Below are 24,856 nucleotides of genomic sequence, written 5' to 3'. Positions count from 1 at the left end.
GACCCATTTCATTTAGTGATGTACCGGCATGTCTGTCACCAGCCTTCAGAGTCTGCGAAGGTGAAAATGGATGGTCAACCTGCGACTGTGCAGATTGCTGCATCATCCTATAAACCAGTGGTGTGATGTCCATGTTTTTCTGACAAAATCACAAATACAAATCCAGCCTTGGGTTTCTTTTCTCCTGGATAATTAGTGTTACTTAATAGGCAACTTATTGGTGTGTGTTCACACCTGACTCCCAGGTAAAGGGATGGTGATCACACCTGACTCCCAGGTAAAGGGATGGTGGAAAAGCAGCAGTTCTTAGCCCTTGAGGACACAGTGTTACTGCTCCCTGCTGTCGACAACAATCGGAGGGGTCTGAAGGTACGGGTTGGAATGTCTTTAAAGATGACGGACCTTGATCAATTTTCAGTCAGGAGCAAGTAAAAGATAAAAGAGCAGAAAAATGAGTGATTGGATGATCCCTCAGTGAGCCCTCAATGTCTTTGAATAAAGCACACACTGTAAAACACACATTGTCGTCAGAGAGCAAATAATGCTGGGAAAGTCTGCATTCTCTGCTACTGAACCGGGGTCTGGGGTGACTGGCAGAGAGTTTAATAAATTCTAAATTATTTATATTCTCCCGCTGAATGCTTTCTGGTCATGTATAGCGCATATTAGCTTAAGCGTACAACAACATCCATTAGCTGAGGACTCAGCTATTTTGCCTGGTCGCACTGCAGCTTAAACAAACATGCTTGGTTATAGATGTACCTCTTTAAAATTCTGTGGATGAACAGCATTCTGGGTAAGTGAGTTCTGCTGGAGTAACCCTATGCTGCAGAGCTTCTGTTTCCTGGTGTGATAGATCATGTGTTTTGAGCAGGACTCTCACAAGGAAACTACAATTAAGAGAATAGGTAAAACTGTAAATTATCCTGGTGTCGTTTGTATCCCTGACTGAAGAGATAACAAGCGCGATGTCTCGCATTATAGATCGGGGATCTGCAGAAAAGTGTTTTTTTTTTTAATACCTTATCAACTCCTTATATTGAGTATTTAACCTGTGTTTCATTTACAAAGGTCTTATGGTTTCCAATTTGTAAGAGAGAGAGAGATGCACAGAATTTCATTAGTTATGGCAAATCTTAAACAAATATAGTATGGATTTTTTTAATGCCAAGCTTTTCATTAATCTCAAAGTAACCCACGCTTCAGCCCATGCTGAATAATGAACGTCCTTCCTATTAAATATTTTACAATGTGATTAAATGATTGGAGAGGACTCTCCAGGCAATTATGTGACAAATGGAAGTCGCCCTAAAGTAAAGGTTTGACATATAAATATTTAACCTTCAGATCCATTATCTTCCCTGCCGTAGTGTCTATACAGACAGATTATGGACAGATTACCATATATATTACTGAATGATAATATGCGGTCATTTCGCAATAATTCATGTGAGTAATAAAGCGGTTGGTTGGATAAGAGTCAGAAGGAAAGAAAAATAGCTTTCTCTTTCAGCTTTTTGTTTTGGAACATGGTCATATTGCTGTTGCTTGGATGGATAAGAGTCAGCTTTGTGTTTTGGAACATGGTCATATTGCTGGTGCTTGGATGGATAAGGGTCAGCTTTGTGTTTTGGAACATGGTCATATTGCTGGTGCTTGGATGGATAAGAGTCAGCTTGTTGTTTTGGAACATGGTCATATTGCTGGTGCTTGGATGGATAAGAGTCAGCTTGTTGTTTTGGAACATGGCCATATTGCTGGTGCTTGGATGGCACTACTCAAACATTTCCATCACAAATAAAATATGACATTCTATTATTTAAAACATCCATTAAAATGTAGAACTGGTCTCAGTAAAAATGAAAGGACTCATTTGAAGCAATAGCCATTAAATCAGGAAGAAGAAGGGCCTCATTGTATTGTCAGGCCTGATATATTGATATATCAATATACTGAAATTCAGTTCTTCCAATCAACAATTAGTATTGTGAAGTTATCTAATCTATAACATTCACAGAAAATTAGTCTTTAAAAAAAATATTTTACCACCATAGACTTCAAACTGACTTGCTCAAAAAAGGTAAACAACAGTTATCCTTTATGATAACTGTTTGTTATCCAAACACAACACAGAGTGAACAAGACCATCATGGCACTGTTTGATGAATAAACCTTACTGCCCTGAAGCATGGCATAACTCACTGCGTATCACAAGCAAAAACCTTCCGAGAATTATCTTCAAAAGATTTCCCTATGAATAAATGAATAGTTGTGGTATATACCACTATGTTGGCATTTTGGAATGTTCAGCAGTTGCCCCATCTCTTCACTCACTGTTAATAAGCTCATAATGCAACAATAATGTCAGGAGAATATAATGCAAATATAAAACAACATCTTAACAGGCTTGGGAGCACTTTAGCAGATTCACCAAAAACAAAATTCTGTTCAGAATATTGGTGAAAACAGATCATGTTTTATAATGGCAAGAAATATGTAGGGATTTTACTGGTGTAAACCCGAACTTAAGGACTATCCACACCAGCAGAGAGTGAGTCAACATTTCAATGAGCCTTTTTCAATGATTGGAAGGGATTTACAATGGCCTTATAACAATGCTTTAACACAAAAATCTCAGCTATTTTACCTTCAAATACTGTAATTAACTGGCCCTTGTCTGGTGGCCATGTAGCTAGTCGTTCTGCTTCGGCCTCATAAAACAGACAGTGTCTGGTGGCCATGTTGCCAATCATTGTGCATTGGCCTCATAAAACAGACATCTGTGACATGTCCCAACAAATGAACCACCCCAGATTGAGAGAGAGTAGCATGTGGTATAAAACTACAATCTCTAAAGATCCCAACATTCCTCTGGTGGATTAATGTGTTGCTGGAAAGTGTCAGGTCCAGGAGCTTGTTTAGGTTGGCACAGTGTTTCATTTGTTCACCAGAGCCTTCCAGGCCTGACGCTGAGAGGATTAGAGGCAACGGTTCACTCAGGGTGCACTCTTAGATCTAGAAAGATCTACAGAATCCCTCACATTCTGCCCTGTAGTATTTGCACCTAATCTCCAGCCCTGGCTGGCCTTCCCTCTGAACTCTCAGACAAAAGCATTTGCAGTGAATCCTCAGGTCTCTCCATCCACTAACAATGCAATATGTGATATGTGACACTGCTACACTCCTGCAGCTCAGAGACCCTGCTACACTCCTGCAGCTCAGAGACCCTGCTACACCCCTGCAGCTGAGGGACACTGCTACACTCCTGCAGCTCAGAGACACTGCTACACTCCTGCAGCTCAGAGACACTGATACACTCCTGCAGCTCAGAGACCCTGCTACACCCCTGCAGCTGAGGGACACTGCTACACTCCTGCAGCTCAGAGACCCTGCTACACCCCTGCAGCTCAGAGACACTGCTACACTCCTGCAGCTCAGAGACCCTGCTACACTCCTGCAGCTCAGAGACACTGATACACTCCTGCAGCTCAGAGACACTGCTACACTCCTGCAGCTCAGAGACACTGATACACTCCTGCAGCTCAGAGACACTGATACACTCCTGCAGCTCAGAGACCCTGCTAAACCCCTGCAGCTCAGAGACACTGACACACTCCTGCAGCTCAGAGACACTGATACACTCCTGCAGCTCAGAGACACTGATACACTCCTGCAGCTCAGAGACACTGATACACTCCTGCAGCTCAGAGACCCTGCTAAACCCCTGCAGCTCAGAGACACTGCTGAGCTGTGCTCTTTGCTGTTCTTCTTCTGGTGTTTTCTGACAGCCTGCTACGGAACTCCAGTCACATCTACAGAGCAACAAAACCAGGTGCAGTCTGGGTAAATAATCAATGACAATAATGACTTTGGAATTTTGCATTCTAAGGTCTGTAACAGAAGGTCTTGTGGGACACACAACACACATTACATTTACTGCTGTGGAAAAATGCTAAATGCACAGCAGCAAGGTGCATTCTGCACTGTACATTAGCATTAGTACAGTGTAGCAGAAGGCAGCTGAATGTGTTGTATGCACTTTAATTAATTATCATTAAATCAATCAAAAGAATCCACCAAATTCTTTATTTGGAGGAACTAAGATTTTATAATTCTCATATGAAGCCCAGAAACCATTAAAAAATCATCAGAGTAACATTAGTCATGCATTGCCGATGTTTCAGCAGTTTGCTCTCAGCAGTGAAGTACAAGCAATGCTTCAATCAAGTAGAACCTATTTTTATGCAGAGCAGAACAATTTAGGATTTTTAATTTGAACAGAAAAATGCAGTACTACTTTAAAATGTATGCTGTTTTGTAATCTCTCATTATTATGTTACTTTATTCCAATAGGTTTTGCCCCCATTAGAAAACCTTAGGGTACCATTACTTGACTTGAAATCCTATTTTCAGTGTTGATATGGCAGCAACAGGACCATGCAGTTTCCATGTGGTTGATAAAAACCTCACTACAAAGATAAGGAGCAAAAACATACCTGATGTGTTTTTCAAGACTAATAGGTAAGTGAACCAACATTGAACAGCCTTCGTTCAGCCTCCACAGGCCGCTTGGCACCTCCCCCTCTCAGAACCTCCACCTCACGCTCACGACTACTGTCTGTTCTGGCTCCACGGTGGTGGAACGAACTCCCCGTTGAGGTCAGAACTATAGAATCCCTCCCCACCTTCAAGCGCAAGCTGAAGACACACCTCTTCAAACAGCACCTCTCCCCATCCCTCCCTACCTCCCTGTGAACCTTAATTGTTGTCTCTGTGACTTGTGTATCAGTATTTTAGTTGGCTAGGTAAGCAGTGTTTGGATAGTTAACTTTGGTGACTTTTGCTCTGTTTGTTTGTTTGTTCAAAAAAAAAAAAAAAAAAAAAAAAGAAAATGGCCCTTGTCCTTATCTTTGTTGTACAGGTAGCAGTTGAAATTGTACTTACCTCTAGGGTCTTTCAGCGAACTTATCCCTGGTTATGGGTATGCACTTTGTTGTACGTCGCTCTGGATAAGAGCGTCTGCCAAATGCCAATAATGTAATGTAATGTAATGAACAGATACGAGAGATGTTTCTTCTCCCCCGGAAATATGGGGACGTACATAAATTGGCATTTATATAGCGCCTTTATCCAAAGCGCGATACAATTGATGCTTCTGATTCACCCGTTCATACACACACCAACAACTATTGGCTTCCATGCAGGGCACCAAAAAGCTTCTCAGCAGCAATTGGGGGTTAGGCATCTTGCTCAGAGACACTGCGACACACCCATTGTGGGATCGAACTGGCAACCCTCCGGCTGCCAGATGACTGCTCTTACCTCCAGAGCCAATGTCACCCCCACGTCCACCTGCCTGCCTGCCGAATAAATGAAGAACATCTAAACTGCACAAGACAACTACACATCTACCTAACCAATCTTCCCCTTCCGTCCTCCATTCTGGCTCGTTTTATAGATCATTTACCATGCTGTACAAGCATTACTACCCACCCTAAATGCCACTGTTTCAGCTTTCAATCTGGTTGCCGTTGGCGATTATCATATTCGTGGCGGGACCTGCTTCCGAGATTGTAACATCATACTGAGGCCTGTATATGCAGTGAATAATGTTAACATATAATTCGTTCTGCATATTTGCCTTTTTGCAGCTAGATTTGTCTATTTTGGGCACTTATGAGCGCAGTGGAGTGGGACATCATCATGGGCCTGTCTGTTTCTGCAGCAGCACGGATGATTCATTGTCATTAGAGATCACACACTGTGAAATTGTTTTGTGTTCTCTGTCAGACACACACATAGAGTAATAAGGCGCACACTTGAATGGATACTCTGCAGCCTGCTGGATAAATGAAGAATGTCTAAACTACACAGGGCGAGCACCTTCCTGAAAAGGCCATACTTTAATCATCAATCATATTTCTTTGAGTGGGTTAGTGGGTCTGCATACCATAAGCCCCTTAGAACCCCTGGACCTTCAGGCTCTCCTCCTGGTCTCTGAAACCGCAGACTTTGCTCTGTGTGATCACCGATACTGTTCTGTGCGTATCTCACAGCCCAGAATGCCCTGCAACATGACCGGAAAGCATTTTTATTCAGCAGCACGCAGTGAACTTAAAACTGGTGGGGGGGAACATTACTTTAAATCATTGGTCTTAACCTGTTTTCATTCATTTTCCTTAACAAGTGTGCCAACAATCTGACCAATCGATTGGCAAGTAGCACATCGTTTCCTCATATTGTTTTAAATGATTAAATAAATTAAATAAATCCTTTTTATTCACTAAGTACCCCTAAGGAAAAATAAACCGCCCTCCTAACTACATTAGCTTTCAGCATTACCAGCAAGAACAGAATTGTCCAAGATTGTTTCAAATCTATTAATATCTTCTGAGCGTGAGTGCAGAGAAGGAAGAGGTCTACTTGTATCCTCAAATAATGTTGATCAAATGTGCAGAATTTGGCAATGCTAATTAGATAATAAAATAAATAATTGCCTAATTGTGGAGCACTGGCTATACCTGGTGGTATTGAGTATTTTGTGAATTAATTGCTGTATTGACAATCAGGGAAAATTACTGAAAACAGGTGCAGGCCAATAATTAGTTTAAGAGGAAGCTTTCCACTCCATCAGTTTTCTGCTCCCCAACTGCAGCTGTTTGTAATAATGCCTGATTGATTATAAATCCAACGCTCACAGGGCTTGTGTGTTTAAATATGCTGCATTTGCTATGGTGTGGTTGTAAAATGTTCTTTGTTCATGAGGAACACGAAGCCCCTGGGCAGGCCGGACCTCTCCTGAATGCACTCTGCATTAGAAACACAACACAAGCCAAGTCACTCTTCTTTCCTTATGGTAGTGCTGGGGCCAGAGTGGTTGACATAGACAGTGTCCAAAATGGCTGTCAGCCATCTTGGTCTAGTGTCAATTCTAATTCAAAAATATAATCTTGCTCTCATTTAGAGGGCACTATAAATATCCCACAATGCACTGTAAAATCTACTGAATAACTGTGGTCACTAGAAAGGTGGATACGAACCACACTGCTTTGTGACCAGCATTTTCGTAAAAACTTTATTATACACAAACCTTTTTTCATTCTCAGTTCCAGCTGTGAGAGACGATGGTCCAGGAGCAATTCAAATTAAAGCATGGCTCATCTGAGACGGGTGCGTGGGGGTTGGACCCAAAATGCACGACTCAGAAACAAAGGTTAGATAAAGTCCCGTCAGGGCTTTATTCGGGACGAATCCCAGGAGCGTAGTCAAAACAAGCAATGTCCATACACGTAGATCCAGCCAAACAAATATATAAAACAAACAAACAGCACGGCGCCGAGGGAAGAGGCAAACTCGTAGTCGGTAAACGTGCAGGGAGGTCCGGTAGCAGGAGAGCGGTCAGCGGGGCAGATGTACAGGCGGACGGCAGGCAGAGTCGTAGTCGAGGGCGATGCGGAAGTCGAAACCATAAAACAATCAGCGAGGCAAAAGTACAAAGACGGTAGGCGAGGACGTGGTCAAAAACAAACAATGGTTAACGAAACAGAAATCAATAACGATGGTCGGTAAAACAGGCTTGGATCTTAACGTGAATCAATCAGAAAATAATGCTCAAGAGTTGCGTAGTAAAACTAGAGGCAGACAATTTCGCAGTGAACAGTAGCGCGACTGAGCTATAAATGCGGGTGTAGACAGGTGCAGACAATTAGTTGGAGCGTAGCAAGGAAATGGAAAACAGGTGCGATGGATGACAAGTTTAACAAGGAGATTAGTAATCGTTAGTAATAAACCTATCCTGCCCTAGCATTAGTAAATTAGTAAATGACATGCACGAGAAACGTAAGGTAACATGAACACATGATTAGTTTGTTAGTCTCTACCCAATCCTGATCTAGCGTTAGTAGTTTTAGTAAATAGACAAATGGAAACAATTAGGGAGTGAATGACCGAAGGAGAGAGAGAGAAAAGGCGGAACGCAAGGTTTGCGGAAAAACATGTAAAAGTGTATGCATAAACCGTGACCAGTTAACGTAACAATAAACATAAATCAAAACATAACACAAAGCGAAACTAAGACGATAACCACTAAACATAACCAGGAATATAATCGTACGAAAACATAACTAGACATGACAAGAAAATAAATCGTAACGAAACATAACTAAACAACATGACGAACCTAGACTAACATAATACATGATAAGACAATACAAGACTAGTACAAAATGAATAAACATAAAACATGGCGAGACAGACCTGAAACGTGACATCATCTTGGTTTTGCCTGATTGATGACAAAAATATTTCCATTGAGCATTATCATGAAGTACAACTACCCTAATATAACCTAATATAGTGTATTCAATAATCCAAAACCCTGTTTGTGGCACTAGCTGAAACGCTATAATGTCTTATAGTTGACATTTAACATTATTTATAACAAACAAGTAGGTTACATCCAGTCTATCGACTAAACACGCCAACAGCATTCTTCTAAACTTGTGTTCTGTCCAATTTTTGGATATAAATGTGTAGGGGGGATGTGTTGTAGATGTTTACGCACAGACATGCACACGTACACACACACACACACGCAGACATGCACATGTATACACACACACGCAGACATGCACATGTACACACACACACACACACACACACACATGCAGACATGAGTACACAAACACAGACACAAACAGACATGCACACACACACACACACTGCATGTATTCTATCATTTGGCATACCTAAGGTGTCTTTAGTATACCAGTAAAAAGTAAGATGGATTTTCGCACACACTACATTGTCATAGAACACCGACACTTTAAACAGTGTGTGTTGATGATGGCAGCTAGCTGAAGTGACTTTGTGTCATGAAAAAGATTTCAAATGTTAATCTATAGATTTTAGCTACGTTCCGCTGAGCAAGGTTAAAGGTAGTTCTTGCGTTTAAATGGTTCAACTATTTCATAGCTTTGGGTTGAATACTGCCCTTCAATTTTATTGGGTCGTGAACTAGCGCAATGCACTGTGGGATACTCCTGCCAGAATAGTGTCCAGTGTTCACACACTTTGATATCTCACCAAATGCAGTGTCATTTGGGTGGCTTTAGCACACTCTGCTATGGTTCGGACATAATACTACTATTCTGACATCCTAAACAGCAAGATAGTATGCGATTTTGGACTCAGCCTAGAAGTAATGGCTGTGGTTCACAGGTCATGTTCCCTCAGGGGGGCTGGTTTTGGGGGTGGGGGCAGAATGTAACAGGGCCCCAGAATAATAACTTTGCACATTGGACCACTGACTTCCCTGTAGTTTCAGTCCCTCAAACATGACCTTCTTCTCACTGTACTTTTACAGTTTCTCATGCTAAGAGGCGATGCGTTTGAATTCCTCGAAGTGCTGTAGGTTATTTATAATTAGCACCACCAGCCTGTACCTTTAAATGTGACCTCTTTCCCCCACGACAACCAGACTCTGAGTCCATGTACTGTTTGGGCTACTCCAGACCATGGTTTATACGGTATGTTTTTCTGACTTTTCTGAAAGTTCCAAGTACAGAAGTATGCAGGGGTAGCATTAGCAGAGATGGCATCAGTAGGGGTAGTAGGGCAGGGGCAGTATGGGCAGGGGTAGTAGGGCAGGGGCAGTATGGGCAGGGGTAGTATGGGCAGGGGCAGTATGGGCAGGGGCAGTATGGGCAGGGGCAGTATGGGTAGGGGTAGTATTGGCAGGGGTAGTATGGGTAGGGGTAGTAGGGCAGGGGCAGTATGGGCAGGGGTAGTATGGGCAGGGGCAGTATGGGCAGGGGTAGTATGGGCAGGGGCAGTATGGGCAGGGGCAGTATGGGCAGGGGCAGTATGGGTAGGGGTAGTATTGGCAGGGGTAGTATCGTAGCAGCAGCAGCAGAATGAGCAGCAGCATGGACAGGTTGGTGACTTAGCCAGCCCTCCCGCTGGGTCGTGATCATGTGACTGACGGTGATTTGGCTTCTCTGGTTGTCTGCTCCTAACGCTCTGCATGCTGGACCTGCTGATCAGTGGAAGCCACACTGCGCTCACAATAGCAGTGATTTCCGCTACAGTTACACCGTGGATGGCAGAAGAACCACCAATGAAGGGTTGCAGTTCATAGCCTGTAAACAGTGTTTTTAAAATGTTGCCTTTCAATCCCATTGCCAGGTAGTTTTTGTGAAATGTAAAAACTATGCAATGTAAAAACCAAATCATGTCTCCATGTGCAGCAGAGTTAACCAGGACGTGTGATGTCCAGGGCTAAAATCGGGGCCATTCCCAACACTTACTTTGAACCAGGTTAGTGTGCAGCCTGTAGCCTAGCTAAGGTACATTACTGGGACCTGGAAGGTTGGTGGTTCAAGCCCCATGCAGCCACAATAAGATCCAGCTGTTTGGCTATTGAGCTTGGCCAATTATCCCACATTGCTCCAGGGGGGATTGTGCCCTGCTTAGTCTAATCTACTGCTAGTCACTTTGGATAAAAGTGTCAGCTGAAAAGCTGTAATATATCAGTTTATCTATTATTATTATTATTATTTATTATCTAAATTAAACAAAAAGAGAGAATGCATGTCATACACATGCCTGTGTTAGCACAGGAGACTGTGCTGATGGCGGTCAGGAGGTAGAGCCCTGGGGCGCAGACACGCGTGTGTGGAGACAATAGGGGAAGAGACGCCACATCTTAACCATCCTATTTGACCCCATTCATTGTTTGACATCTCCAGTTAATCTTTTTTCATACTGTATGATTTTCAATATGCAAAAAACATAATGTTTTGTTTTCAGTAGTCCTGTGCCAACTTTGCATGTGTTGTATGGTCTTATTTTATTTTATCATTTATATTTTTATCTTCGATTTCCTTGTGGATGATTCTTGTGGCACTTTGCCATAGAGGTGCCAAACTTTCACTTCCTGTACCTCACGCTCTGAAATGAGATGTTTCTCACAGATTATGAATAAAAAGCTGGTCATTTTGGAGACAATAAGAAGGCGACACACAAGTGTAATTTTTTTTTTCTTTTGCAATAATTTTGTGTTTATTTAAATCAGGAGTGCACAAGAGCTGGTTTTTGTTCCAACCAATTACCTTAATTCATTTTTCTGATAGCTCTAGAAATGATGCTGGTTCACTCCTGTACTTGAGCAGAGTAAAATGTTGGAGATACACTAGCAGTCTGTGGCTGTAGCTGGTTTACATACAAATGTCCCATCAAGATATAATTTAGCGAATTAAATCACTAAGAGCAGAAATTGGCACAGAATCCTGAAGCGGATTGGCCCTTGCTGTGCACCCCTGATTTAAACTGTTGGGCTCAATTTGATCCCAAACATAAAAGCCGAGGTCATGAACTCTTATCATAATAGGAGGGTTAAACACGCTGCAGTTCCTAAGTGTTCTGTGTTTGTTCATGAGGAATACAAGAAAGTCTCTGGGTCAGACTCACCTGAATGCACTCTCCACACTCTCTCACCTGAATACACTCTCCACATTCTCTGGCCTGAATGCACTCTCCACACTCTCTGACCTGAATGCACTCTCCACACTCTCTCACCTGAATGCACTCTCCACACTCTCTCACCTGAATACACTCTCCACACTCTCTCACCTGAATACACTCTCCACACTCTCTCACCTGAATGCACTCTCCATATTCTCACCTGAATGCACTCTCCACACTCTCTGGCCTGAATGCACTCTCCACACTCTCTCACCTGAATACACTCTCCACACTCTCTGGCCTGAATGCACTCTCCACACTCTCTGGCCTGAATGCACTCTCCACACTCTCTCACCTGAATGCACTCTCCATATTCTCACCTGAATGCACTCTCCACACTCTCTGGCCTGAATGCACTCTCCACACTCTCTCACCTGAATACACTCTCCACTCTCTCTGGTCTGAATGCACTCTCCACACTCTCTGGTCTGAATGCACTCTACACACTCTCTCACCTGAATGCACTCTCCACACTGTCTCACCTGAATGCACTCTCCACACTCTCTCGCCTGAATGCACTGTCCACACTCTCTGGCCTGAATGCACTCTCCACACTCTCTCACCTGAATACACTCTCCACACTCTCTCGCCTGAATGCACTCTCCACACTGTCTCACCTGAATGCGCTCTCCACACTGTCTCACCTGAATGCACTCTCCACACTCTCTCACCTGAATACACTCTCTCACCTGAATGCACTCTCCACTCTCTCTGGTCTGAATGCACTCTCCACACTCTCTGGCCTGAATGCACTCTCCACTCTCTCTGACCTGAATGCACTCTCCACTCTCTCTGGTCTGAATGCACTCTCCACACTCTCTGGCCTGAATGCACTCTCCACACTCTCTGGTCTGAATGCACTCTCCACACTGTCTCACCTGAATGCACTCTCCACACTCTCTCACCTGAATGCGCTCTCCACACTGTCTCACCTGAATGCACTCTCCACACTCTCTCACCTGAATACACTCTCTCACCTGAATGCACTCTCCACTCTCTCTGGTCTGAATGCACTCTCCACACTCTCTGGCCTGAATGCACTCTCCACTCTCTCTGACCTGAATGCACTCTCCACTCTCTCTGGTCTGAATGCACTCTCCACACTCTCTGGCCTGAATGCACTCTCCACACTCTCTGGTCTGAATGCACTCTCCACACTGTCTCACCTGAATGCACTCTCCACACTCTCTCACCTGAATGCACTATCCACACTCTCTGGTCTGAATGCACTCTCCACACTCTCTGCTCTGAATGCACTCTCCACACTCTCTCACCTGAATGCACTGTCCACACTCTCTCGCCTGAATGCACTCTCCACACTCTCTCACCTGAATACACTCTCCACACTCTCTGGTCTGAAGGCACTCTCCACACTGTCTCGCCTGAATACACTCTCCACATTCTCTGGCCTGAATGCACTCTCCACACTCTCTGCTCTGAATGCACTCTCCACACTCTCTCGCCTGAATGCACTCTCCACACTCTCTGGCCTGAATGCACTCTCCACTCTCTCTGGTCTGAATGCACTCTCCACACTCTCTCACCTGAATGCACTCTCCACACTCTCTGGCCTGAATGCACTCTCCACACTCTCTCACCTGAATGCACTCTCCACATTCTCACCTGAATGCACTCTCCACACTCTCTCACCTGAATGCACTCTCCACACTCTCTCACCTGAATGCACTCTCCACACTCTCTCACCTGAATACACTCTCTACACTCTCTCACCTGAATACACTCTCCACATTCTCACCTGAATGCACTCTCCACACTCTCTCACCTGAATGCACTCTCCACACTCTCACCTGAATGCACTCTCCACACTCTCTCACCTGAATGCACTCTCCACACTCTCTGGCCTGAATGCACTCTCCACACTCTCTCACCTGAATGCACTCTCCACATTCTCACCTGAATGCACTCTCCACACTCTCTCACCTGAATGCACTCTCCACACTCTCTCACCTGAATGCACTCTCCACACTCTCTCACCTGAATACACTCTCTACACTCTCTCACCTGAATACACTCTCTACACTCTCTGGCCTGAATGCACTCTCCACACTCTCTGGCCTGAATGCACTCTCCACACTCTCTCACCTGAATACACTCTCCACATTCTCTCACCTGAATGCACTCTCCACTCTCTCTGACCTGAATGCACTCTCCACACTCTCTCACCTGAATGCACTGTCCACACTCTCTCACCTGAATACACTCTCCACACTGTCTCACCTGAATGCACTCTCCACACTCTCTCACCTGAATACACTCTCCACTCTCTTTTTTACCGTTCAGGGTGAGTCTTCTTTCCTTTTGGCGTGCCACGTCTTAATCACCGCAGGCTTACAGGGCTGCTGAGTCAATGAAACAGTGGATCAGCTCACCGCAGGTCAGAGTTCACTGCTCAATATGCTATCGACCTGACCGGAAAACCCCCATAATCCTCTGCGGGTTCGTTCACTAAGCAGGTCACCACACCACTGGTCTTGTTCCTCCTATTAAGGCTGCTTCATCTGCAGAGAGGCCTTCACGTTGCCATCACAGTGCGTATAGCACGGCAGTAACTCTCAGCATTTCAGTCAGTGTGGCTTAATTAAGATGTCCTTCCAGGCGGTTCTGAGTAATGTGATAGTGATTTCATGAAATACCCTCATTCCCATTGCTTGCTTAGTTTTATCAGTCAATGGAGGATAAGATGGAAAGCCGGGGTAAAAACAAGGATTTATGACTTGCATGATGTAACATCCGAAAGCATGAGGCTACATTGTGGATTTCTACAATTCTCTCCCATCAAGTGGGAATATATGGAATACCTGCCATATTTATATATTGAGTACTATAAGATGAAAGCCTGTGTTTTTTTACTGTGGAAGTGCATCAGATTGATAATGATAGATGGGAACTACATCTCACTCAGTGAAGATAACGTCGCCAATCAATCACAAACCATTAAAGTGTGTGTCACAGGACACTATCTGACAAGGAAAAATCTATCGGCTGGTTTTAGGAAGTCTGCTTTCATACCTTGGATGGGCCGGGCTGGAAGAAGTTCCTGAGATTTACACAGCGCTGTGGCCAGCGTGGCAGTTAAGATCAGTCACTTTGAATGCCTCACCTGAGTGTGTCCCTCTCCCGCTCGCCTGATGGAGATTGACTCACCGCCTCGCCCCTAAAGGCTCTGCTGCAGCGTGAGCTGGCTGTGCGGAGATGTGTTTCTGCTGCAGCCCTCACACGGTGGATAGAGCCACCTGACGGTCGCAGGGCTGCAGTTCATAGCCGTAAACACGGCAGTGCTTTTAGACGGATAGATTGATAGATCATTACATTTATATAGCGCTTTTCTAGACACTCAAAGGGCTCGCAGTCATGAGGGGGAAACTCGCCTCAACCACCGCCAGTGTGTAGCACCCGCCTGGGTGGTGCACGGCCGCCATTTTGGGGCAGTACGCTCACCACACACCGGCTGAGGTGGAGAGGGAGAGAGCAATGTCAGGGGATGATTACGAGGCTGGTTGAAAGAGCCAGGTTGGGAATTTAGCCAGGACACTGGGGAACCCCCTATGTGACATTTTAAAATGTCACTTTTCAACCACATTTAAAGGTGGTCTGTGAGTTTGAAATTATATTTTTCCCCGCTGAGTTTTTAGGCTAAGAAAAGACATCCCAGGCCTACAGCACGCAGTGTGTTATTTTTGTTGAATCCTGCTCAAACAGTAGTCAGAATCTCTCAGTCTTGGACTATGTCCAGTCTGAAAGTTGGTTGCTTGGACCTGTCTACTCTCGACTGGGAATGAAATAAAGGAAAATATATATATATATATATATATATATATATATATATATATATATAAATAAATCCACCTCATGGTCCCTGACGTAGTCTACTGTATGTTTATACTTTCACATTCACAGTAAGTAATATTCATGTATTCATAAAATAAGCAGCATTGTGATGTTTACCATACTCTTCTTGCTTTGATCATTGATAAATAACTGCCATAAAAGCCAGGGTCATGACGAGTGATGAGACCGCAGAACTTCAGACGTATTCAGAACTTCATAATTTATTATTGTTACAGCAGTCAAATGATGGGTTACATATAGAATTTCACAGACAGGTCAGTGATTGACAGGGTTGTGCCTTGCTCCCCCCCCCCTCCCCCCAGGTTGAGTCCGTACAGTGTGATTTCATTGACATGCAACAAAAGACGCCCCCCCCTCCCCCGTGGGAAGCAGGCTGGCCCTCCCCTCGGCCCTAGGACTTGTCATCAGTCTTCTTCTTCTGGAACTTTCTGAACTGAGACTGGATGGCCACCGCCGCCTTCTCAGTCTCTGGGGCATCCATGTCGATGTCGAAATCTTCCGGAACGTCCTTCTTGGAGGCGTCTGTGGGGCAGGAAGGTGACATTTAGTAGATTTCAGGGGGTGTGTGCGTGATCACGTGTACTCCCACTGCAGACGGTGAGGTCACACCCTAGTGTCCGAAAATGAGTTTTCCGCTTCCTCAGCTTTTAACTCTGGCCACTGCCAATCGCACATGGATACCATCTCTGTAATTAAAAGGGATTTCCTAGCCCTCAGATGCCTGTGGGACTCTATCTATCAGATTTGGATCTTTAAGAGGCAGGATTAACCATTATAAATCTCTATTACATCATGTGTATGCTGTGCATTTTAATCTAATCCACTGAATCTAATCTAATACTGAAGGAAAAAAGACCTATGTGAAATATGACAGATTTTGGTATATGAGAATCACCTGGCATACATTTTTATTATTTTTGGAATAAAGAGATTATAAATGACTTCTCTAATTTAAAACATTTATATTGTTGTTCAATATTTCTGCTTAAAAAAAGGTCAGAGCCAATGCCATCAGGCATTTGGACTTCACGATTAAAATTCCTCCAACATTGTAAATGCAATACTCTCCTCCTTCCATGCCTTTTCATAAATATTTGGGCTCATAACTGCGTTTTTTAAATTTATTTCAGATTTTTCCCTTTTCTCGGTTGTCAGTTGTACCCTATCTATTCCAGTTACCCACATTATCTAGGATGCTCTGCATACATCAGACCACATCCCCCAGCAGCACGAATGGATCTAACGATCCGGAGAGCAACACGCCTTCTCCACACCGCATCATCTCCGACCACGACTGTGACTTGCCTCAACCACCACCGATGTGTAATGCGGCCATTTTGCGCCGTGCATCACCCAGGTGGGTGCTCTACATCGGTGAACACTTTGATGCTAATTTTGCAAATGCAAATCAAACTGTACAATTGTTTAATGAAGATGAGTGAATACAGACTGTAGGTGGGGATGGATAATTGTGGGCGTTGTAGTTATAGAAATTATTTCTTTAGCCTATAACTCTGCATCTGTAACTGAAACTTTGAATTTTTTTTTTTTACTTTTGAATATGTTAGCCGATACAACAAAACTGCTATAATTTAGAAAATAAAAATGTTGAAATCCTTATTAAACTGTTTCTTATTTCGAGACATTTGGTTTACATACACACGCACACACATACATAAAGATACATACACACACATACACATGCACACATGAAACTGAACACAGAATCACATAGGATCCCTCACAAAGACTCGGGGACTGAACATTTCGCGAGGCCAGTGAGATGCCTGAGATCCTGACTAAGCAGAGGGCTGCCCTGTTCTGCCCGGCGACAGACGTTTAATCGATGACATGACGGCTGCTGGAGATCTGACTGACTGCTGAAATGGCCGCCGGTGCTTATTTACTGCTGCACTAAATTACCGATGCATGCCTAATGTGGTTCCCCACTTATTCACGCAGGACTGGGAGAAGGATGTGCTCCTCAGAGCGGTGAGGATGGACGGTTCTGCCCGCAGCAGTGCGGAGGGCGCTCGATTCCCTGGCACGGGCCGCACCGTTCACAGGCGCTCCTGGCACTGGATCGGCCCTGGGTTCTGTAAATGGAACATCTGGCGGCATTGTATCTCCCCACTTCCCTCCTTTGCTTCTCCCACGGGAGGAGAGGCTGCAGATGCCGTGCCCGGCGGGGACGAGGGCTCTGAACCCGGGGCGGCAGTGACGTGACGGGATCATCTGAAGGGCCCGAGAGCGCCGCTTTACTGAGCATGTGTGTGCGGAAGTGAAAGTGTTTTATGCAGTTCAGAAAGGCAATGATCTCGGACCCTTCCGATGCCAACACCCAGGGGATAAAATGCACGATTTATGATATGTAATCCTCATGTAACAATATACATGCTGTAAAAAACAACAAATAAAATCCGTACCTTCACTGTGACAGGACAGATAGTCATTTTGATTATTTTGTGTATCCGTACTCCACCCTGGATCTTACCACACAGAGACCCTCAGTGGGGTTCTGGGTGTGGGGGTGTGTGTATGAGAGTGGCTTTAATCTGGCTGAGTGGAGACTGGCCACTCCCCAGGGACATTCAGAGCGGGTTCCACCAATCAATGAGCACTCTCAGGGGAATGGAGTGGGCTTGACCAATCAATTAGCAGCCTCGGGAACTGCAACCCCCCCCCCCTCCCACTGATGTTGTTTGAAGGAAGATGACAGAGTGGCTGGTGAACTGAACACATTCTTACATCAGAATTTTGAAACAAAATTTTTATACATTTTCTCATACTATAGGGTTGGTTTGAACATATTTCATCCAGATATATACTATATTCAAATATGCAGGACAAAATGGCAAAATCTTTATTTACTTTTGCCCGTGGGAGCTTATCATGAAGTGTGGTAAGTGCCAAGGTTCCATGGCTCTGCATATATAGTGCCATAGTTTATGTGCCACACCACACATCTATATTTCAGCAGATGCCTTTAAAATACACAGATTCATTCAAAGAAATTTTTTAAATATTTGAAAATGAAATTTTTATTCAAACATTGTCTGGTCTTGGGGTCAAAGGTCACATATTAATGGGAGAGTCTATCCTGCATAGTGTCCATGCTTTTCAGTAATGTCCGGGCTGACACAGAGCTATATCATCGCTGTGAGCCGATTGGTAAAGTGGGGGGAATTCCACTCAAAGGGTACTTGTAGCCAAAAAGAGCTTATGCCTAGATCTGTTCAATATATCATAAAAATAACTTTTCCCATTCTCGTAAGCTAAATTAGTCACACATAACAACATATTTATGTTATCTGACTATATCGGTCCTGTAACACTACAGTGAGTGGAGATATTGCCGAATATCTGACGAAGGTGTGAAGTTAAGTCATTGACAGCTCAAACCGGAAACCGCTAAATCCAATATAAGCACATTGGAGTATATATGCAAAATCATGCAGAGAATTTTTATCAAGGCATCATTATGAATGGCGACAATTCAGATACTTGAACTGGTTGTTTGTTTAAACCACTGAACATTATCCCCATTTAGTGATGGGACCTCCAGCACAATCGCTAGCTCCCTAGGGTCGCATAAAGCATGCATTGGCTCCTGGCTCACAAGGACTTCACATCCCACCTTCGTCAAGTAATCGGCAATATGTCCTCTCACTGAAGTGTTACGGGGCCAACAATGTCAGATAAAATAACTCAAATATGTTGATATACGTGACTTATTTAGCTTAAGAGAATGGGAAAAGTTATTTTTATGATATATTGAACAGATCTAGGCATCTGCTCGTTTTTGGTACAGGTACCCTTTAAGAGGTGGTTAACCTCCACCAAAAGACCACTATTCCAATCTTGTCAGCCCAGGGGGTCAGTGCACTTTTAATCCCTGTTCTTTGCTGAATTGGCGGATCCAGCTTTGGCGTTTATGCATGTGACAGAGGTGATGCATTGCATGTTCCAGCTCTGCTGGGAGGACGTTGACCTCTCCTTCTGGTCTAACGCACCGGACTGTTTTTCCTCACTGGAGAATGAGGACAGAGAAGGCAGCCTGACGCACATCCCCCAATAGGAGCCCCTTACACAGTTCTGAGCGTGCCAATTATCCAAACCATAACAAGCCCCACAGGGAATATTGAGGCCCTCCGGAGGAAACTGCCCAAAATTAGACTCGCATAAAAAGGCTGGGTGTTTAAGAAGGGGGAAAAAAGATAGGTCGTCTAACTTTAAGAATGCAACATCTATTTTTAAAAAATGTTAATGTTTGTAACAGTTCAGCCCCATCCTTATGTGAGGACTGCAGGTCTGTTAGCTAGTGACCTAACTGCTACAGGTCTGTTAGCTAGTGACCTGACTGCTTCAGGTCTGTTAGCTAGTGACCTGACCGCTATAAGCCTGTTAGCTAGTGACCTGACTGCTACAGGTCTGTTAGCTAGTGACCTGACTGCTATAAGTCTGTTAGCTAGTGACCTGACTGCTACAGGTCTGTTAGCTAGTGACCTGACTGCTACAGGTCTGTTAGCTAGTGACCTGACTGCTATAAGTCTGTTAGCTAGTGACCTGACTGCTATAAGTCTGTTAGCTAGTGACCTGACTGCTATAAGTCTGTTAGCTAGTGACCTGACTGCTATAAGCCTGTTAGCTTGTCACCTAACTGCTACAGGTCTGTTAGCTAGTGACCTGACTGCTATAAGTCTGTTAGCTAGTGACCTGACTGCTATAAGTCTGTTAGCTAGTGACCTGACTGCTACAGGTCTGTTAGCTAGTGACCTGACTGCTATAAGTCTGTTAGCTAGTGACCTGACTGCTATAAGTCTGTTAGCTAGTGACCTGACTGCTACAGGTCTGTTAGCTAGTGACCTGACTGCTACAGGTCTGTTAGCTAGTGACCTGACTACTATAAGTCTGTTAGCTAGTGACCTGACTGCTATAAGTCTGTTAGTTAGTGACCTGATTACTATAAGTCTGTTAGCTAGTGACCTGACTGCTACAGGTCTGTTAGCTAGTGACCTGACTGCTATAAGTCTGTTAGTTAGTGACCTGACTGCTATAAGTCTGTTAGTTAGTGACCTGACTGCTATAAGTCTGTTAGCTAGTGACCTGACTGCTACAGGTCTGTTAGCTAGTGACCTGACTGCTACAGGTCTGTTAGCTAGTGACCTGACTGCTACAGGTCTGTTAGCTAGTGACCTGACTACTATAAGTCTGTTAGCTAGTGACCTGACTGCTATAAGTCTGTTAGTTAGTGACCTGATTACTATAAGTCTGTTAGCTAGTGACCTGACTGCTACAGGTCTGTTAGCTAATGACCTGACTGCTATAAGTCTGTTAGTTAGTGACCTGACTGCTATAAGTCTGTTAGTTAGTGACCTGACTGCTATAAGTCTGTTAGCTAGTGACCTGACTGCTACAGGTCTGTTAGCTAGTGACCTGATTGCTATAAGTCTGTTAGCTAGTGACCTGACTACTATAAGTCTGTTAGCTAGTGACCTGACTACTATAAGTCTGTTAGCTAGTGACCTGACTGCTATAAGTCTGTTAGCTAGTGACCTGACTGCTATAAGCCTGTTAGCTAGTGACCTGACTGCTACAGGTCTGTTAGCTAGTGACCTGACTGCTATAAGTCTGTTAGCTAGTGACCTGACCGCTATAAGCCTGTTAGCTAGTGACCTGACTGCTACAGGTCTGTTAGCTAGTGACCTGACTGCTACAGGTCTGTTAGCTAGTGACCTGACTGCTACAGGTCTGTTAGCTAGTGATCTGACTGCTACAGGTCTGTTAGCTAGTGACCTGACTGCTATAAGTCTGTTAGCTAGTGACCTGACCGCTATAAGCCTGTTAGCTAGTGACCTGACTGCTATAAGTCTGTTTGCTAGTGACCTGACTGCTATAAGTCTGTTAGCTAGTGACCTGACTGCTACAGGTCTGTTAGCTAGTGACCTGACTGCTATAAGTCTGTTAGTTAGTGACCTGATTACTATAAGTCTGTTAGCTAGTGACCTGACTGCTACAGGTCTGTTAGCTAGTGACCTGACTGCTATAAGTCTGTTAGTTAGTGACCTGACTGCTACAGGTCTGTTAGCTAGTGACCTGATTGCTATAAGTCTGTTAGCTAGTGACCTGACTGCTATAAGTCTGTTTGCTAGTGACCTGACTGCTATAAGTCTGTTAGCTAGTGACCTGACTGCTACAGGTCTGTTAGCTAGTGACCTGACTGCTATAAGTCTGTTAGCTAGTGACCTGACTGCTACAGGTCTGTTAGCTAGTGACCTGACTGCTATAAGTCTGTTAGCTAGTGACCTGACTGCTACAGGTCTGTTAGCTAGGTACCTGACTGCTACAGGTCTGTTAGCTAGTGACCTGACTGCTATAAGTCTGTTAGCTAGTGACCTGACTGCTACAGGTCTGTTAGCTAGTGACCTGATTGCTATAAGTCTGTTAGCTAGTGACCTGACTGCTATAAGTCTGTTAGCTAGTGACCTGACTGCTATAAGTCTGTTAGCTGGTGACCTGACCTGGCTTATATTTCCCCCACAGTGTTTGGCCCCTCTTCAAACTGGACCAGATGTGCAGCCCCTTCTCCCCCATGCGAGGCTACAGAAGTTAACTACTGGCTTCTACAACAACTAAACCTGAACACTCCACAAGAAAATTAGTATCAGTATCAAAGCTGTTACCAACCAGGCGGTTAGAGTCAATTCAACAAACATATCAGTTTCACGGTACCTTACTCAAAAAACAAATAATACTTCATTACATTAATGGCATTTGGCAGATGCTTTTATCCAGAGTGATGTACAGTTGATTAGGCTAAGCAGGAGACAATCCTGCCCTGGAGCAATGCAGGGTTAGGGGCCTTGCTCAAGGGCTACACCGGGGATTGAACCACTGCGTGTCCCAGTCATGTACCTTAACCACTACGCGACAGGCTGCCCCCTACTACAGCAGCCCATGACAAATATATGCACTATTGATTATTAATTAAATTATTAATTCATATTAATTAAACTATCTGTGATACTTTCTTTGAAAGCAATAGCCTATAGCCTCCTTTTCTGAAATGCAAAGACTTGTGTATTTGGTTGACCATGGTCAAGTGTTCTTTTTTTATAATATGATGATGCATAATGATGAGGATAAGTTAGCTAGTTTTGGCGGTGAAATAGAAACTTCTGCTAGTTGGGATTTCTACAGTCTATGTTGTTGGGATCCCCATCTACCTAACTAATGACCAAGGAAGAGGCCAAAGGAGTGAGATAGTAGACTGCAAATTCCAAGGGATTTTTTGGGGGTGTGGGTATGAACAATGTGAACAGTATGCCCTGAACAAGACATGTATATTAAGGATTACATAAAGTAATCCAAATACACTGTTTCTAAAAGTTAAAGCACCAGATAAGTTTCAAGCTCCAAAACCTATAGGTTAAGTGTGGCTGAGGGTGATGGCCTGTTCACGAAATCCATTTGATTTCGAAAATGACCTCCCGTGGTAAGTGGGTTGCATGATTACATCTTGGGATTTATGCGTTTTTCACTTGGCTTTTCATGACGTGTTGTAGACTGCATTGTTCTAGTATTTGAGTGTTTGAGATCGGGAACAGTGAAAATCAAGGCGATAACAGGTGGCTTTTATTGTAAAATGATTATTAATTAAGCCAGCTCGTAAGTTTTCTGCTGTAAAAATACTTGCTACTTAGTTAGCTGCTCCTAGTCCAGTGATCAAGTTGGGAAAAAAGCATAGGCTAACATATGCATTGTATTGGTTGAACGTGTTGCGTTTCCTGTAAAATGAATTCATTGCCAGTTCTACTGCTAGTAAATTGTAAATCCCCCTCCGTGCTTTGCCGCCCTTGCTTTCAGTAATGCAAATGAGGAAGACCCAAAGGTGTACTTCAAATTGACCGGATAACCCATTCGGTCAAATGTTGAGTACCAATTAGGGTAAAATTCTAGAGGACATTGTGTCCTCTGAAGGACAAATGCAAATGTGGCTTTTAAATCTTTATGGAATATGAAAGCACTCATTGTTGACATGACAACCACATAAACTGGCATGTGCACTCTCAGCCAATGAAGGTCAAATGTTAAGCTAGCTCATGAATTTTTATAGCATAAATAGATTTCTTAATCAAAGACTAAATTAAGGGTGGTGGGCTGTCCATGTGTTGAATGCATGCATGTGTCAGGCGTTGGGTCTATATTTATCTCACATCAGGGCAGTGTCGGCTCCATGGTGGGGCATTCGAGGGCCGTGCCCCCCCTAGCGAGCATTAATGCCCCCCTACCACAGGCCATGGCGTGGCCAAAAAAATATTAGTTATTCTTTTAATATTAAATGTGCAAACTGTGACTTAAATGAAATAAAATGAAATTAACAGGGAAAACGCACAATTTTGGGTGTGCATAGCAGGTTACTCGGTCTTGGTCAAGTGACCTGATTGGTCGCTGAGTGAACTTGTTACATTTGATTTCGCTTTTAACGTTGAGCTGCAGCGCGCAGAATCCATTTCAAGTTGTTCGAAAAGAATAGCAGTTGTCCGTGTAGATAGACAGTTAGCCTAATTATCGACAAAAAATGGATTTACGAAAATGGCTTAGACCTCCTCCTCCTCAGCCTCTTCCAGCAGCAGACTCTGACACTCCAGCCACCACCACCAGCACAGCCACTGAGAGCCAACCTGGCCCTTCTGCTAATGCTAGCTGCGGACAACCGGTCTATCTGCATTTGTGTTTTATACTTGGCTGCCTGAAAGATATATGGGCTTATGTCAGTTCTGCCTGGTGTGTGGCTTGTCCATTAGGCTACTTGCTGCCCGAATGCGTGCCTCAGTATGTGCTTATGTCGGCGATAACGTCCTGTCCTGTTACTTATATGTTATCCAGGGATGTTTTTGATGGTGGAGGTTGTTGTCCAATGTTTATAACTGGAGGTGCATAAACTGTTGAGAGGTGGATAAACTCTATTTCTGACATGTCAGAGGTGGGTAAACTGCATTTATTTGCGTTTAGCCTCCACGACAGCCCTCCGTTGTGTGTCATCTGAGTGATCCTCCATCCCAGGTGGAGTAGAGAGAGGGCTTAACTTTACCCCACACCTTTCTACCTTCTATTATCGTCTGTGTGTGTGTGACTGCATACACTGTGTGCATAGGGCTACCACAAAGCCTCGAAGTGACTTGATATGGAAATTAACAACAACAAAAAAACCAAACTGAAATTCGCTAATGAAATAATAAATATTAATAAAGAAAAACGTATTTTGTTTTTTTATGTTTTGAAAACATTTCTGCTGTGTTGGACTATGTTGTCGCCACTGCGTTAAAATATTTCTCAAACGGCAGCACCCCCCGCCGATGACCCAGTGCCCCCCCCGCCGATGACCCAATGCCCCTCCAGTAGATCTGCTCTGGGTGTTATTTGTGCTCTATTTGTGCACATAGCCTAGCCATCCCAGTCA

General features: G+C 44.0%; 1 protein-coding gene and 1 pseudogene across 1 annotated transcript in view; one reads left to right on the top strand and one right to left on the bottom strand.

Annotated features, from left to right (window-relative positions):
- Positions 1 to 24,856, top strand: part of LOC133107602 (uncharacterized) — a 980,437-nt pseudogene that overhangs the window by 443,748 nt on the left and 511,833 nt on the right.
- Positions 15,697 to 24,856, bottom strand: part of pcp4b (Purkinje cell protein 4b) — a 51,985-nt gene continuing 42,825 nt past the window's right edge. The window contains exon 3 of the mRNA XM_061218293.1: positions 15,697 to 15,915. Within this exon, the coding sequence (XP_061074277.1) occupies positions 15,785 to 15,915 (131 nt within the window). The 3' untranslated portion in view covers positions 15,697 to 15,784. The remainder of the gene's footprint in view (positions 15,916 to 24,856) is intronic.

The sequence above is a fragment of the Conger conger genome, chromosome 13 (genome assembly GCF_963514075.1).
Source record: "Conger conger chromosome 13, fConCon1.1, whole genome shotgun sequence".
In the NCBI taxonomy this organism is placed as follows: Eukaryota; Metazoa; Chordata; class Actinopteri; order Anguilliformes; family Congridae; genus Conger; species Conger conger.
The sequence above is the reverse complement of the archived record's forward strand: the minus strand, read 5'-3'. Positions and strand labels throughout refer to the sequence as shown.